At 39.0% G+C, this 17,923-nt stretch overlaps 1 protein-coding gene across 1 annotated transcript in view; it reads right to left on the reverse strand.

Annotated features, from left to right (window-relative positions):
* Nucleotides 1-9,787: 9,787 nt before the first annotated feature.
* The window catches only part of ptgfrna (prostaglandin F2 receptor inhibitor a), a 39,168-nt gene continuing 31,032 nt past the window's right edge, over nucleotides 9,788-17,923 (reverse strand). The window contains exons 7-8 of the mRNA XM_084421116.1: nucleotides 17,250-17,546; nucleotides 9,788-11,155 (exon numbers count right to left, since the gene is read on the reverse strand). Coding sequence (XP_084277242.1) covers nucleotides 10,989-11,155; nucleotides 17,250-17,546 — 464 coding nt within the window. The 3' untranslated portion in view covers nucleotides 9,788-10,988. The remainder of the gene's footprint in view (nucleotides 11,156-17,249; nucleotides 17,547-17,923) is intronic.

Genomic DNA, 17,923 nt, shown 5'->3' on the forward strand with positions numbered 1-17,923 from the left:
TGAACAGTGCTTTATAACAGACCAACAGTCTATATGGAGCATGACTGATATTATACACTGACTGAAAATGTGCAGTTTTATGCTATTTCATTTTTGTGCTATTTCACCAAGTGGTGCATAGAGAGGAGAGTCAAACTTGTCTGTGAAAATTACTTACTATCAAATTACTTACCTTACCACTCTGTTGTCATTTGGTTATTACTGCGATTGTTTCATGTGAGGTACAGGATTCTGGGAGACGGGACTGAAATTCTCTGGCCATTGACAACCTGACTGCCCAATAACAGCAGGAAAGGAAATGCGCAAAAATTGGCATATTTGTATGACCATGTATGGTATATTCTGATGCCTGCGCACGCATATAATCATCATATTTGTATAGACCTAAAATTGAATTTGACTTGCATGTAAAATGTGCTAGTGTCAGGATTATGTTTAGTTTTCTTTTTTCTTTTTATTCCCTGTCACTGTTTTCCTGAGTTCTTGTCGCTAGTTTGTCTCCATGGTTTCTGATTGAGTTACGCACCTGTTTTTTGTTCCATTAATTATTCCTGTGTGTATTTAAACCCTCAGTTCCCTCTCAGCCAGTCACACTCGACCTTACATCGGACTGAACTGACATACTGGGATCTCGTCTGAGAGCCCAATCACCTTCGCAGGGCTGGGCCAAACTGGCAAATGCTAGGGGCGCAACTCATCTATAGCGGCACCAAAATTTGTGATTTTTTTTTTTATTACTAATACTATTTTAATACTATTAATTTGAAATATTATCAAATTAAGCAAAAAAAAACAAAACAAAAAAAACAAACAACCCCAGACTCATCCCGGTCCGTCCTTGGTCGCTCTATATACTCGAGCCCCAAGCAGACAAACGAACATTACTTGGCATTTCAGCACGCTATTGTTGCCACACAAACCCCTCAGTTGAACTGCTGACTAGGTTGTTGTTGTCAACTTTTTCGTTGTTGTCATGACAGCGCACGCACGCGCATACCAGACACACTGGGAAGGAAGGAACTTTTAGATGCGCGCTTTCCAATTCGAAAAATTCGGCGTAATGATATGACGCAGCGCCTGAAAATAGGTCTAATAGGTTAGACAAACTTAGTCCCGGTCACGTTGGAAGAAGTTACCGAGCTGGGGACTATTTTCAGGCGCTGCGTCATATCATTACGCCTGCTGCACTCATGGTACGGCCGCACAGTTCCTTGATTATTACGCTGGAATGAGAGTAGTTCCTAGCCATATAGGCTTAGAATATCGCAACTTTTCATTTTCCGTCGATCTTAGTACACGGTTTAAATACAGAAGAGTCAAGTTTTAAATAGGAAAAATATTGAAACTCTTTGGTCATTTTGAAAGAAATGCTACTGGACTCATCAGAATCGATGATCTGTGCTAAGCTATGCTAAAAGTGGTACCGTCAGACCCGGAGTTCGGCTGAATGGATTCTAAAACGGTAAAACTCAACTGTTTAACTCTGGGGGAGATGTAAAATGAGCTTATTTCCGAAAAAAGTGGAGTATCCCTTTAAAGAAGATCTACATTTCTCAGTTTCATTCATGGTGAAAACGTGAAACATTAAAGTCCCCCCTGTGGTGAAAATCCAGCTTTTAATGTTGTTTATGTGTCTGTGTGGTGGTTTTAATGTGCTTTAAGACAAACCATGTGTAAGTTCATAAGTCGACACCATTGCATTGAGTATTTTGTCATTAAAACTGCAGTGAACCAAAGACAGTCTCAAAAACACGCTTTGAAATCGCTGGTGTTTCTGACGTCACAAACTACCTTGTAACCAATCAGATCAATGAGTGATCGTCAACCGGTGGATCTCTGAGCTGAGTGAGTGAGTGGAGGCGGGTTCCAAGACTCACTTTCCATAGGTGATCACAATACATCAGTTCAGTCCGACGTAACGTTGATAGGGAACGTCTAGGTTACTAATGTAACCCCCGTTCCTTGAAGGGGTGAACGTCGCCACAACTCCTGTACCTCCGCTGAAATTGCCGGGACCCAATTTGTAATTTCAATCCGACATAACATCTCCGTTCCCTCCTTCAGGGAAAAGGGGTTACATTAGTTACAAAGACGTTCTTTCTGTTCATTGTTCGGTGTCGTCTGAAGTTGATGTGGTTTGCTATTTCTCCTACGTTTCCTTTGAAATCTTCTGAGTGTTAAGAATTATATACGAAGACTGTTCATTGTGCTACTCCTTTGTCCAGCATGCTGCAGACCACTCATGACAGAACACTGAACCCAAAGGCAGACCACATTTAATACGTGTTAACGTGTCTTTTCCTCTCCACCTGTTTTTGTCTGGCTGACCCAATGAGCATTTCACTGTCCAATGGTCATGCCTTAACTGCAATTTCTGGTATTGCATTAGTATTGTATCCTTGACTTACAAGTCTGAGTTAAATCTCTTTTTTCGGCTTATTTTATGTGTAAAAGAAAATGTGCCTAATAATTACGCACACCTGAATGTAAGGCGTTTTTCATTTCCAGCCTTCATGAACAATTATATATCACTTATAAATGTTTAAATACAAAATGAATAGTAGTTATTAAGATTAATGTGGTTTGGAATTGGTAAAATGTGCCTGGATTTTTTTTTTTTTTTTAATTAGCTCTATTAAATATTAATAATCAATAATAACTGGTTATAATTGATTATGAATATTTGGATCAGTTAATATAATTAACTTACTGTCGTAAATTAATATTACAATCAATCAGCCTGTTTGTCCCGTGAACACTCAGGATTAATTGTTTATTAATTCTAAGAAATGTACATTTCCGGGGCACGGGAAATGTCTTTCTTACTTTACAGTACTACTAAGAGCAGTAGCAAAACCCTAAATGATTAGTGACTCCAGTTATGAGCTTGAGACACGGACAACTTTATGTGTGACATGAACAAGACTTTATTAACTAGTCTAAACACTTAAACTACTCTAACATACACACACACACATACATGCATACAGTTTACCAAGGGAAAGAGAGCTGAATACAGGAAAGCAAGAAGTTATAGCAGATCAACAGCCTTGAGCAAACCATCAGTTTAGTTCTAACACACCCTTCTTTAAAAGGGGTAAGGAAACTTAATGTATCAAATAATGAGACTAAGTTTGATACTTGCATGTCTCGCCCATTTGAATTAAACTGTCCTGATGCAGTTTGTTGAGGCTCCAGCTGATCTTTGCTGATGTGGTCTGGATGAGAGAGAACCAGTGGTTTCCAGAGTATCTTTGGTGAATGGAAAGACAAGGCCGCAGCCTGGCACAAGCTTGGAGGGTCCTTAGAGGCTTCTAGTTAAGCATCATCTTCACGTCAGCATTTCAGAAAGGGACTAAGCGAGAGCTAAGAGCTGATCAGTGACTTTAAAGCGTGAAGATGGCACAACCTCTGGAGCTGTGTGAGCCAATGAGAAGATTTCCCTTTGGAGGGAAATTTTACGACCCATTGTCCCTTTGAACATGCAATTTGATTGGATGTTTAACACAAGAATCTTTAAGATGCTTATAATACTAATGCGTCACAAATTTAGCAGAATGTAATGTAAATGAACAAATCGGGGAAGAAGATTGGAGTTTATAGAGACCAAACATGCCACACATATGATTTGGTTAACCATAATATCCAAAGTCTGAAATATTAACCCAATAGAGTTTACAAGAATACAAAAGACAACCACATTAAAGGAAAATCATGAGATCGGAAAATTAGATACATGTTTACACATTTCTCAAATGGTTATATATAGAATATATAGAATTAACAGGGTTTATTTCTCCTTCTCAGTGAGAATTAAGTAAAAGAGCTTTCTGGACATCGTAAAATCCTCTTATCAGTCTCTGTGTGTCCTATAACAAGACACCGCGTTCTGCCAGTGTGTTGGCTTCATTTGGGATGTTAGTTTTTGGGGGAAGTTTCACAGGCATTTGTTGGGAGAGTGAGTTTGCTGGATTATTCATTAAATAAATGAATAATTTCTGTGTGTCTGATTGGTCCAGACGCTACAAAAAATATGACCAGGAAATTAACATGCCTAATAATTCTGCACACACTGTATGTAAAATAACTTTATCATTAACATTAAACAGCATATAAATCCAAAACTGCATAATGTTACTGAATGAAATGTCGACCCAGGACGAGCTACAGGACTGTGAAGCTGTGGGGTGTTGATGGACTCGATCTACTCCATCTGTGTCCACTGCTAACAGTGGCTGGCAACTTAAAAAAATATATACACTTTTTAAAACTTTAAAACTATGATAATATAAACAAATAAATGCAAATCCTTTTTGTGTGATTTTTTATTACGACTGTCCTTTAAATTACAACTTCCCTTACCACTGATAAAGTATGTTCAGAGGTTAACATATTAGTTTACAAAGTAGACAACGGTGTCAACGAAAGGCCTGAGATTAAATATGTGATTTATGATTTGTAAAGAAAAAAAATCAAGTTGTTATTATTCTTTTTTTGCACAATTTATAATCAATGGAAAATATTATATTATAATGCTGTCAAGATCGAATGTGTCAAAGACCAATCTAAGAGATGCACCCCAGATAGCATACATATCCGGGCCTCAACTGGGCCAACTATGGCACACATGCCTTCATTCCATGCGGTATGTGGGCCAGAAGAATATGGGAGATGTGGGCCACAAATGGGCCAGATGTCATTTGCAATCTGGGACAGTAGAAATGTTCCTAGATACAGAGAGCAAAAAGATGTTAGTGAAACGAGTTTGAGACACAATTGCCTACTTCTGCCAAAATAGACACCAGGCACTAGGCATTTAAAGCAGAACTCTGGTCAATTTTAACATTGAGCTAATTTTTTTGTACATTTGGAGTGCTGTCAGTACAGAGAACAACGACAGAAATCGGTGTTGCCTACACCGTGTTATCCTCTTTTTAAAATGTGCACCCTGTTGACTTCAATGGGGCAAGTTTTAAACCTGCTTTTAGCCTCTTAACATCCTTGATGTGTCATTACAAGTGCACAGGTCATGTGAGTGATTCCTTCTGAGTGAACGCGAGTGAATCTGACTGCAGTAGATGTGAACTCCGTGATCATAGGTACTAAATAGGTACTAAACCTATGCGCGTGAACTCGACAATCGACTACTGTGGACTTCGACCGAAAACAGGATGTAAATACAGGTATGTGCGCTGGCTGAATAAACATCATTTTTTATATATTTCTTTCACATCTACTGCAGTCAGATTCACCCGCGTTCACTCCGAAGGAATCACTCACATGACCTGTGCACTTGTAATGACACATCAAGGATGTTAAGAGGCTAAAAGCAGGTTTAAAACTTGCCCCATTGAAGTCAACAGGGTGCAAATTTTAAAGAGGATAACACGGTGTAGGCAACACCGATTTCTGTCGTTGTTCTCTGTACTGACAGCACTCCAAATGTACAAAAAAATGAGCTCAATGTTAAAATTGACCAGAGTTCTTCTTTAATTCACTGAAATAATAGAGGAGGAGACACTGGCGTCTGCTTGTCTGTGGTTATATGGTTATGTGGTTAATAATCAAATTATATCTTTACTTAACAACAAACATGTCACTGTACACGTTCTGTCTCATGAACAGAAACCGCTGTGGGTTGAGCTACAGAGGAAGAACTCACTTTTGTGCTCTCAGAGTGCTGAGCTTGACCACAATGTGAGTGTGAATATAAATATAATTAAAGCTGCAAGCACCATTTATCGGGGTTCAAGCAGTTAAGGCCTTTAAGCACAAAAGCATCAAAAGTTATTAAGTTTTATTTAGCAAGCATTTAACAACTGACATAATAGATGAAAAAGACCATTTCTCACAGGGATCACAGTGGTGTACGGCACTTGAGTCTAGGTCAAACGGCCCAAGAGTTATGAGCGATTTTGTACTTGTGGTTGCTGTAGCGCCACCTATGGGCCAATCGGGGTCATACTCTGATAGGTTGTCCCCAAATTGAGGCCTACCATCTGGCCAGGTTTCACGTCTCTAGGCCTTACGGCTTGGCCTGCACGATGCGTTTTACGAATCCTTACAATTACAATAGGGTTTCAGCACTTCATGCTTGAACCCCTAACAAGGAAATGCTGATAAGAAAGTCCTGCGGCATTGTAACTGCATACTGTGCTCAACCCAGCCATTAAACTAACATTATTTTCAATAATAAGTATTGTTCTAGTGTTATTACACCTAGGATGGGTGTTGAAGGAATCACTCTCTCCAATGCAATATTGTTAGGACGCCCTCTTGTGGCTCAAACACTAAATAAATAAAAAAATACATTCAGAATAAATCAATGAATCAAATCTGTCAATCTGTGTGAGTGTCTTTCTCACCATTTCCAGCCCTGGTTATTCACTCATACAATAGCTAAAATAAATTATATTCTTTAATTTTATAAGTTTTACATAACATTGCAGCAGATGTAAACATGATGCAACTTAAAAGTAATCGTAAATTCATTCTTACAACAATCAATAAAAATGATTCAACCCCCCTGATCTGCAAATTATTCCAGTGAACAAAATTTTAATGAAAACCCATCAACTAAAACATAAGTAAACATCATAGTAATTTGAATAGACATCAGAGTGATTCTGAGAATGTAAAGTTGATTAAGATCATGTTGGCTCTGAAAAAGGCAAATCCAAAATTATTCAACCCCCAGTGGTCAGTATTTTGTAGAGAATCCCTAACTTTTAATAACCCCCAATAAACATTGCCGACAAGCTTATGACTCTCTGCTGGAATCGTAGGTCGTTCCTCAGTAAAAGCTTCCAGATCACTGATATGTGTTGGCTTCTGTGCCACTGCTTTCTTCAGTTCTCACCCAATGTTTTCAAAGGGATGTAAAACTGGAGACTGAGCAGGTGTTATCTGAGCAAGCTTTGGTAGATTTGGATGTTTATTAGGATCATTGTTCTGCTGGAAAGTCCAATGATCATTGAGCTTCAGTTTACACAATAAAAGCATCACAATTTTTGCCAAAAATGGCCTGATACTTCAAAGAATCCATCACGCTGGTCACATGGTCAAGACTTTCAAAGTGGGCAAGGGGCAAGAATCGAGACGAACAATTAGCAGATATAGACATCAAACAATAATACAATAAAATAATAAATATTTTGACGTACAGGAACATAAAGTTCTATTTTGTTTTTTTTAGAAAGATATTTGTGCCAGACATACTGCTGATCCATGAGACCAAAGAGTTCCCAATGGCTTAATTATGTGTTATCACAATTTTATTACATCATATATTGACATTATCACTTTCAGTATGCCGCTTAACTGATATGTGTTTTATTAATAAATACATACATATGGACCTTCATTAAAGCTTACATTTGTAAATTGTTACAATAAACACTATTTATATATATATATATATATTTTAAATCCTCGAGTATCGAAAACAGCGCCATCTGCTGGCTTGTAAAATGCCATTTTTTTGGCACGTCATATCTTAAACAAGTAGATAAGCCTTGGTAAAAATGGTAGCCAAACATCAAACCTCCAAAAAGTTGTCAAAAGTTGAACAACTTTATATAGTATAAACTTTAGTAGTGTACTTTACTCCACACAATTCAACCAATCAGAAGTGAGCAAATGTAAGTAAAGATACAACACGCAAATCAAAACTGCTGTGGAGCCAGCCTCCCGGTGCATTCAAGTCAAGGTCGTATTTATGAGCTGAATGCACATGAACGCTGCCACAAAATCATAATTACGAGCGGGAAACTGGGAAATTTCTTTAAGCCCAGAGTTTCTGAGTTGGGGTAAGTGTAAAAATACAGCAGACACAACAGATGCAGAGTCTGTATTGATGGTACATTTGCACCTGATGTAGTGATTACGACTTTCCAACAATACAGGGCTTCATTGGAAATTGCGCTCTGTACCCGATAGGCCTACATGCGCTGGAGTCTCAGTGTCATATGTAAAAACATTCTGAGTTTACAAAAACAAATAACTTAAAGAGAATGTTCCTGGAATATTAGGAGTTGAATCTGAAAACACAAGCAGATGATGCGCTAATGCTAAGGAATGCTGTGTTTGCTGGGGAAGGTTCGCATTTGCTTTCAGTGTATTTGTCTTCAAACATACACTTTAAGCATATGAACCCATTGACACGTGAACATCAACAGTATACAAAGCTCTTCAATGTCAAATTCTAACGCTAGTACGGTCACCTAGAGCAAAGGTGAGAACATGGCAGCTATGTCTGACTCTCGGTAAACACAAAGTCAATGTGATTTTACATCACGTCACTATTCAGGTTGAAGCAATCCTCACCTGTGTCATCCTCTGTACGTGCTTGTACAGATGTAGTTCACTTCACAGGCCTCCTGCCAAGTACTGCGAAACTGGTACTTTCTGGTGTTGGTCAACCATCTATATAGTGATGTAGTGTAGTGCACTTCACTTTGTCATATGAGACATTAATCCTGTCGAGGCACGTACAAGCCCTCCACTGATTGTTACTGAAACTGCTATGATTGGTGGGTATGCTTTCCCTTAATAGTTTCAATTAGATTCAATGGGCACAACGGGACGATCCTGACTGAGGGAATAAGGGGAAGAGCAGATCTGATGTCAGTTTGTTTACACTGTTGCCATGGCGACACGTTATCAACAAACACCACCACGCCCCTATTCACCCTCTCTCTCAAATAATCCTAATGTTTGCCAGAGCTGTTCTTACCTACTCAAAACATCAGTACTTTAGTAAAGTATAGTATATACTTTAGGGTCTGGGCTGAAGCCAAAAAGTGCATAAAGATGTACAGCACAAGAATGAGCCTTCTCAGATAGTCCAGAGTGTGATAAAGAGACATCAAAGTTCATAAGAAACCAACTGGTTCAAATGAAGGATAGCGATGAAAGCCTATAGACTTGCACATCAGGATCTTTAGAAGCACGTGGCTCAGGGTCGAAGGTCAAGGCCCCTCAAGGCAAGACTGTTTACGTTAAACCGGTTCAGACGCTCTCGAAATAAACTCTGCCTGACGTCACAAAATGACGTGTGACTGAAAACCTTCATTAGCATTCATGAGGAGAGACAGGGAATTCCCATGTTGAGGGAGTTATGTAAGTAACACAGATGTATTTGTTGAACTGACAATGACAAATACATGATTACACAAATGAACTTCAAAATGGTCCGTAATATATAAATAGGTGAAAGCCTCTTTCACAATTTAATACTCTTCAGAAGATGAAACTCCTAACATGAGTGCTTATTAGACCCATTCCCTGCAAACAGACCCGGTCAAATAGGAAGATGATCTGTGTATAAATTACTAACGTCATCTCGACCACTTTTAAGACGCTTTTATAGTGGGCTTTGTCCCTAAATTATTATATTATTTTAATTATTGAAATAATCTGAAAAAATATGGAAAAATAAATCAAGTTGTAAACTCAAATTTACTAAAGTTTTATTGAAGAACATACAGTTCTTGAAATATCTGGAGTCACAAAAAAACATGAAGTTAATTAATTTAATGTAATCAATAATACAGGTTTCTGTTAATAAAGCAAGCCAGCAGCTTTTGTCATGATGAAGGAAAGAGGACAAATGACCAGGAAGAAGAGTAAATGAAGGAGCCAGTCGTCAGGAAATGAACAAAAAATATATATGACTGCATTTTTATGCATATAAAACAAATCTTCATTAATATTTAAATAAGACGACGGAGGCATTTCCCAGGGGCTTCTCGTCAGATTCGGGATAAACAGAAAGCTCAAGTCAACACAGTGTTATAGTTTTGTTTTATTAAGAAATACAATTTTGTCGGTTTGCCATTGCGAACTGGAGTGAGTCACTGAACACAAAGAGAAAAATACTTATTTCCTCTTAGCAAAAAAATAAAATAAAAAGATGGTTAAAGCACATAAAATTTCACACAATTTAAAATAAAAAAACATAAAAAATAAAACATTTTAATATCCATAACGGGACTACTGTGTATAAAAGTAAAACATCTTGTGGACACTGGTCTATGAATGAGGCTCTGAACAGCTGGAAACTCTCACACATTTACTTCCCTTCTCAGAAAATACTCCGCAGACCACATGGTGGATAAAGACGGCATTTTCACAGAAGGATCCAGCATAACAGTGTCAGTGCGGGTCAGTGGTGTGAGAATCGGCATAATGAGTGGATTCTGACAAGAGGGGGGAAAAAATGCAAGGATGGATACTGATAATTCTCATTGTTTGAGGGCAGGAAAGTGAAAGTGAGGAAAGAGTTAATGCCAACAGTGTGTTGGTATCAGTTATCAGAGCCTTTGAAATGCCAGACAAGCGTTCTTTAAGAAAGCCGGGCCGCGGATTGGCGGTCAGTTGGGTCCTTTCCCTCGAGCGCTCACTTCTGGATCCCAGACGGATGCAGTCTTGAAGCCCCCATCAATCAACGCTACGCCACCGAGAGGAAAGGTCAGTCATTTTAGGTTCATAACTCTGACAGACGGGCAGGGTCACAGTGGACGTGACAAACCAATCCACTGGGACCGCAGCGGTTTAAAAGGTCAGTCTAAAATTGGAGTCTGCCACAGTCATAACTGAGAGATTCTCGGCTCTTTCCTTAAGAGTCCTTCCTATTAATTGCTCAAATCACCTGTACAAACTCTAACATTGCTGGTTTGGTCATAGTGCAGAGTCACACGTTTGTACCGGACGACAGATTTCATTCCTGATGCTCTCATCCTATCAGCAATCTGGATGTGTTACAAGTTACAAGGGGGGGGGGGGGGGACATCGGGATTGGGCCGTCAGTGCTTTATTCCTGAGAATAATAAGTGTATTGCTCCCGAGTTGGAATATGGAGCCGTGGCTCAATCCTCGGAGTGCATTTTATCAGGTTCTCCGTCTCGAGTTAAGCAATGTGCATATCCACATCCAGTCCCAAAGTTGGTTGAAGTGTTTTTGGGCAGGGTCGGGGACGGAGGACTGGTTTAGTCCATCTCCAGGTCCATGAGCTTGTTTCGGGGGCGAGGCGTGTGCAGGGGGTTCCTGGAGAAACAGCAGTGTGCGACGGCAAGACCCAGCAGCACTGAGAGGACACCAGCGATCACAGCAGCAAACACGCCGTATCCCACCGGCATCTTCAGAGACTCCCACACTGCAGGACAACACACACACAATCAGCACTGTCAATCACCAATGCTCATGATGACAACCACATATGGGACAATATGGTGTTCAAGATTCTTCATCATTAAATGCACATATTCTGAGCCTTCTAAAGTGGGTATTGCAGCATATGAGGAGTTCAGCTATGGAAGCAAAGTTTGGAAGAGATTTCTGAAGAGATGTCGTAGTCTTAAGGCCAATTCACATCGCAAAGACAAACGCCAACAAACACCAACAGTCGGAGTTTGTCCGATCAGTGTGTTACCCCTGCTGGAGTTTGCTGGCGTTGGTTGAGGTTTGTTTTCACTCGACTGAACAAGTTCATTCACGGTTTGTCGGGTCTTGGAATGTCTGAGCAGCGTGACAGGACTTCCCAACAAACTCTAAAGTAAACATCCCTTTATTGATGTGAAAATAGCCCAAACCTCATGAAAAATCACATACAAATCATATCCTAGCCTATCGTAATCCTGTTTCTTAGCTTCATGTTTCATAGGTAGAAACATTTCTCCGAGAAGTGAAAACACAAACAGCCGTCAGTTGTCATCAGATCACATAAATCAGTGGATAATGAATAGAAATTATGATTCTGTATTAAGTATAAATATTAAGTTAGCTTTCGTAATTACATCAATAAATAAATATATATATAAAATCTAATTTCTTCAAGTATGCACACTTTTGGACTAAAAGCCCTAACGGACGCTGTTCAGTGCAGCTGTGTGAACACAAACCGCAGCAGACGTGACTGAATATGAATGTGTTTCAAAATATCATTAAGTTATGAATTGATTATTTTGCACTCCTGACATAAATGTTTAAAATACTGTCACTGCGACCGAATTTTAGCATAAAAACTGAACAAATATGGAAGCTGGAGTATTTAATCTTTCTATTCAACAGTTTGTCCGGATCAATTGCAGTTCTCTGCATACATTCAAGTCTCCCCTGTCGCAGCACACGGCTTCACCCTCAGCCTCTTTCTTTTATACGCCATATTTTCGGGCGAAAAATGACACGTAAAGACATTCTGACTTGAAGTTTGTTGGTGTCTGTTGGGGCAGTGTGAATTGGCCTTTACACTTGGCACAACATCTTATAATTGTGACAGGCCAGTGGTTCTAAAATAAAATCATGGCAGATTCCCAGAAGTCTTCAGAAATCTCCATCCCCAGATGCTCCTCCCAAGCTTGCTTTAATAGTAGACACCGTGGAGACCTTCATCTAGTGTTTGATAGCTGACTGTCCAACTAGAACATGGGTGTCCAATCCTGCTCCGGCAGAGTTTAGCTCCAACACACCGGACTGGAAGTTTCTAGTCACCCTGAAGACCAGGTTCAGGTGTGTTGCTTAGGGCTGAAGTTAAGCTCCACTGGAAGGAGCAGGACTGGACACTCCTGGGCTGAATCCAAAATCGCCCCCTACACCCTCAATCACCATTCCTTACGTTAGTCCACTAATACAGTTCACTTGAAGGAGTGAATGAAAACAAGTGAGCGAATTCGGACAGATGTTGAGCGTACATCGGTTGTACACTCGTTATTGCAGTGCATTGTGGGATAGAATGAGTGCACTCAATAACGTCCACTATGGTTTCAGACACCACTACAAATGGCTGCCCCCTCAAATAATGCCCTACTTGAGGGTATAGGGGGCGATTTCGGATTCAGATTCATTTTGACAGAGGGAGCGAGTCTACAACCGAGGGAGCAATTGTTACGTCAACGCATATTGCATTTAATTTACCCCACCACAAATAACTATATGATTTATTTTTTTATTATTGTTTTTGTATATTTAAACAGCTCAAACACACCTATATACATATATAATGCTGCATTAAACAATTTCGTAAGGGAAAAAAATAAATCAATCAATCAATCAACCCCATAGTGTATTCTAGGTGATCAAGGGCTTAGGACTTCCACTTCAGCCTATTGCAAAGGTTCTGCCAGTAGTGGGCACTCATGCAACGTAAGCAATGACGTACATCCGAGTGAACGAGACGGAGGGAAGTTAGTGAGAGAAGGGCATGACAATTTTGGACTGGAACGCAGCCAAGGTCTACACAGTACATGCTGGAGCAGGGCTGGGCAACTCTGGCCCTCGAGATCTACTTTCCTGCAGAGTTTAGCTCCAACTCTGATCAAACTCAGCTGCCTGTAGCTTTCTAGTAATCCTGAAGACCTTGATTAGCTTGTTCAGGTGTGTTTGATCGGAGTTGGAGCAGAACTCTGCAGGAAAGTGGATCTCTAGAGCCAGTGCCCGGTTGCATAAAGCACCTTAAGTTTTTCCCTTAAGTAAGATACTTAAGGGGCGATTTCCCCTTACCTAAGAGAATAACTTAAGGGTGTTGCATATAATCTCTTAAACGGCTCTCTTAGGTAAGGGAAACATTTAAGTGTTTCACGACAGCGATCCTGGATTCACGTTATAAAAGTCTGTTGTTGCCATAGATACGCAAAACACTAACACTAGCAATTTCGCAGTTTCATCAAATAAAGTAGGCTAGGATATCGGAATGGACAAAAAAATAAAACAAATAAAATAAATAAATAAATAAATGCATTCTTCTTGACGAATATGGTAAAAGAAAAACAATTTTGAAAAGCAAAATAAATCCCAATGTAACTGCGGGAATTTGACCGTTGCGTTTAAATGACGGGAAAGAGCCCCCGCAACCCGGTGAACCACTCTGCTGACAGACGATTTATGTACGTGGAAAACATCTCCCACTACCGTCTGAAAACTCCCAGTTGCAAAAAAATGCAGTGCTATAATCAGTTGTAACACTGCAGGTAAAGAGTGGTTGCGATGTGTGACATGGTCAAGGTCGCCGTCTAGTTTGTTAGCGATGTCAAATATTGCGCGTCGATCAAATCGGTATTCTTGCAACAATTTTTCATCGCAAAGATGGTCCAAAGGGTTCTCCCTATCCCTAAAAATTATTCTTGGCACATAATGATCTTCAGCTGGTTCCATAAATTAAGCCATGTCGTCTCATTTTTGTCCACGTTACTCTTAAGGTTACAATTTCCAAACCTTAAATTATACTTAGGGAAATGACCGTTAAGGGGTTTTATGCAACACTTAACGCTTTTTAAGGGATTACTTAAGTGAAAAAACAGCATTTAAGGGAAATTCTAAGTGTTTATGACGTTTCACTTAAAGAAACCCTTAAATAACACTTAAGGGTTTTTTTCTGCAACACCCTTAGGTTTAAGGGAAACATAAGGGCGAACTTAAGGGAAAATTACACTTAAGGTGCTTTATGCAACCGGGCACAGATCTGCCCAGGAGCCATTATTGAGGTCTTCTGTAAGACCCAAACTAGTAAAGCTTTCTGAGACTACTCTGAAGAGAGTCTTTACTTGCTGGCTCACTTCACACTCATCCCAATGTATCTTCCGGAGATCAGGACGATACAGGGGGAATGTGTGGTTGCCACAGGCCAGTGGTTCTGAAAGACAGGTGTTGCCATCTTGTTCTCATGTGTATTCACCATAACCTCTATTTTTGACCCTTTCCGGCAATTGTCTCCATTAGGTTTTGCATAGCATGCATACAGTTAGATATGCTGTCTAAGTAAATGTTCACATTTTTGTTTAGAGTGGGAATTACAGCTACAAGATCAACTGTGGACTACACTTCTCACGGAAAGATACTGTTGAACTTTTCAAAAAACCTTGGCAAATAGTGCAGTCATATCGAATACTTTTATGGTGATTTCATGTTGTTTTTTGACAGACTATGAGCCGTGTTGGACAGAAAAACATCAGTGTACAGGTTATTTCTTTAAGCTGTAACAGTTTGTTTAAGGAACCGTACTCATTAATGGAATCAGATTCAGAACCAGAATTTAAAGAGGTCATGAAATGGCAAATCTAAATGCTTTTCATATTTCCATTTATAATAAAATCATACTGCCAGTTTCATACTTCAAAGATAACTCCCTAGTTTAAATGATGAGTTTTTGTTTTGCACCCTTCTGAAACGGCAGGATCTGAAATCGGCCCATTTTTCCTTCAGACGTCCTTTAACATGCAAATGAAGCAGGTGTGCTCTTAATAACTCATGTCTGTCCATCAACACAAGAGCAATAGTGCTGTTCGAGATGTCGAGAAAGATAAGACTGTCTGATGTTGGTCTGTCCCTGAGCTCCTGAAACTGCACATACCCTTCCAAAAGATCAGGCTATTAGAAATGCATGACTGAAGTTTATTGTTTTAATGGCGTGCCTGAGCGATTGAACGAGAATGTTTTTGTTTGTTTGTCTCATTTCACAACAGACTCTTTTCTTAAAGTCCCCCCTGTGGTGAAAATCCAGCTTTTAATGTTGTTTATATGTCTATGTGGTGTTTTTAATATGCTTTAAGAAAAACCATGTGCAAATTTATAAAAAAAGTATTTTCTCCTTAAAACTGCAGTGAACCAAAGACAGTCTCCAAAACCGCTGGTGTTTCTGACGTCACAAACTACCATGTAACCAATCAGATCAACGTGTGATCGTCAACCAGTGGATCTCTGAGCTGAGTGAGTGAGTGAGTGGAGGCGGGGCTCATTTGCATATTCATAGAACCGCGTATACTAAATGAGGCAAGTGTGTCGAGTTACATTCAAGATATTTTAAGGCATGACGAAATTCACGTTTATATACAGTACCAGTCAAAAGTTTGGAAACACTACTATTTTTAATGTTTTTGAAAGAAGTCTCTTATGCTCATCAAGCCTGCAGTTAAAAAAAAAATAAAAAAAAAAAAGTTTAATATTATGAAATATTATTACAATTTAAAATAATGGTTCTCTTTTTTAATATATTTTAAAATGTTATTTATTTTTGTGCTGCAAAGCTGAATTTTCATCAGCAAGTACTCCAGTCTTTGGTGTCTTATGATCCTTCAGAAATCATTCTAATATGATGATTTGATACTCAGTTATTATCAATGATGGAAACAGTTGTGCTGTTTAATATATTTTTTTGGAATACTTTTTTCAGGATTCATTGATGAGTAAAACGTTAACAGCATTTATTCATAAAAACAGCATTTATTCAAAATAAAAACATTTCTAACAATATAAATCGTTACCATCACCTTTTATCAATTTAACGCATCCTTGTTGAATTAAAGTACTAATTTCTTTAAAAAAAAATAGTTATTGTTCCCAAACTTTTGAACGGTAGTGTATATTGTTACAAAATATTTCTATTCTAAATAAATAAATACAGTTCTTTTTATTCATCAAATAATCCTGAAAAAAGTATCTCAGGTTATAAAAAAAATATTAAGCAGCACAACTGTTTCCAACATTGATCATAAATCAGCATATTAGAATGATTTCTGAAGGATCATAAGACACCAAAGACTGGAGTACTTGCTGATGAAAATTCAGCTTTGCATCACAAAAATAAATTACATTTTAAAGTATATTAAAAAAGAGAACCATTATTTTAAATTGTAATAATATTTCATAATATTACTGTTTTTTTCTTTTCTTTTTTTTTTTTTTTTTTAACTGCAGGCTTGATGAGCATAAGAGACTTCTTTCAAAAGCATTAAAAATAGTAGTGTTTCCAAACTTTTGACTGGTACTGTATGTCACTTTGGTGATCAAAGATGAGTTTTAAGGGCTAAAATGATTGACTATTATTCTCAACATGCTGCCGCTTTTTCCTAAATATCTTGTATCGAAAGCTCTGGCAGTGTTAAGTACTTTGTCCTCGGGGGGAATCGTTGTGGTTGCATTGGTTCGTTTTAATTTGACTCTGGCTCAAACATACACGGCTCTATTACAGCGCTCTCCATCTTGAATGTCAAAACATACATGACACATGCTGAGGGGGAGGGCATGGATACGGCACGGCGAACTTGGCCAATTACAGCAGTGGGGGTTTACTGCCCTTTCTGAAAGCGGTAACGCCACCTCTTAAGAGGAAGTGTTTGTGGCAGAGAGAAAACGAGGATGGAAAATTACCATTTTTACACTTTCTTTTTGAGTAAGCTAACCTCCAGAATATCTGAAAATGCATTTCATGACCCCTTTAACAATCCCATCACTAGACTAGATTCCCATTAGGATCTTACACTGCATCTGGACCGAGAGGAATGTTGAAGGCGAGGTGAGGTCCTTCTCCTTGCTCCAGGCTCCAGTAGCCGGGGACAGGAGCCAGGGAGTGGCGCTACAGTGGTACTCTCCCGCATCTCTGTCCTGCGTCTTGTGCAGGCTGAGGACAAACGTGTGTCGGTCGGTGCGCTCCAGGCTGCTGTCGTTGGAGCTCTTCTTCACCACCCCCCAGCGGTCCATGCTGATGAGAGGCACTCCTCCGTTATCCACCGCCCAGCCTGAGCCATGGAACCAGCGGACGTCGAACGCCACATCACCTGTGGACACACGGGGGGAAACTGGTCAAGTCAACATGGAAAAAAATGACAACTGAATTGACATTTAAACCACTGAATAGTGTTGCTCTACACATTTTGTCATTGAATAACATGTTTTACTCAGAAATATGTCTGATTATGGAAGTCAAATGGGCTCTTTATTCATGAGAGGTACACTAAAGGTCAAAAGTTCAGAATAATTAACAAGAAAAAATATGACTTTCAAAAAAATATTATAAAATATTTTTCAGTAATATATGAAAATAGAAAACCGATATTTTAAATTGTAATGATATTTCACAATATTTTAAAATGTAATTTATTCCTGTGATCAAAGCTGAATGTTCAGCATCATTACTCCAGTCTTCAGTGTCACA

This window comes from Rutilus rutilus (genome assembly GCF_951802725.1).
Source record: "Rutilus rutilus genome assembly, chromosome: 10".
NCBI lineage: Eukaryota > Metazoa > Chordata > Actinopteri > Cypriniformes > Leuciscidae > Rutilus > Rutilus rutilus.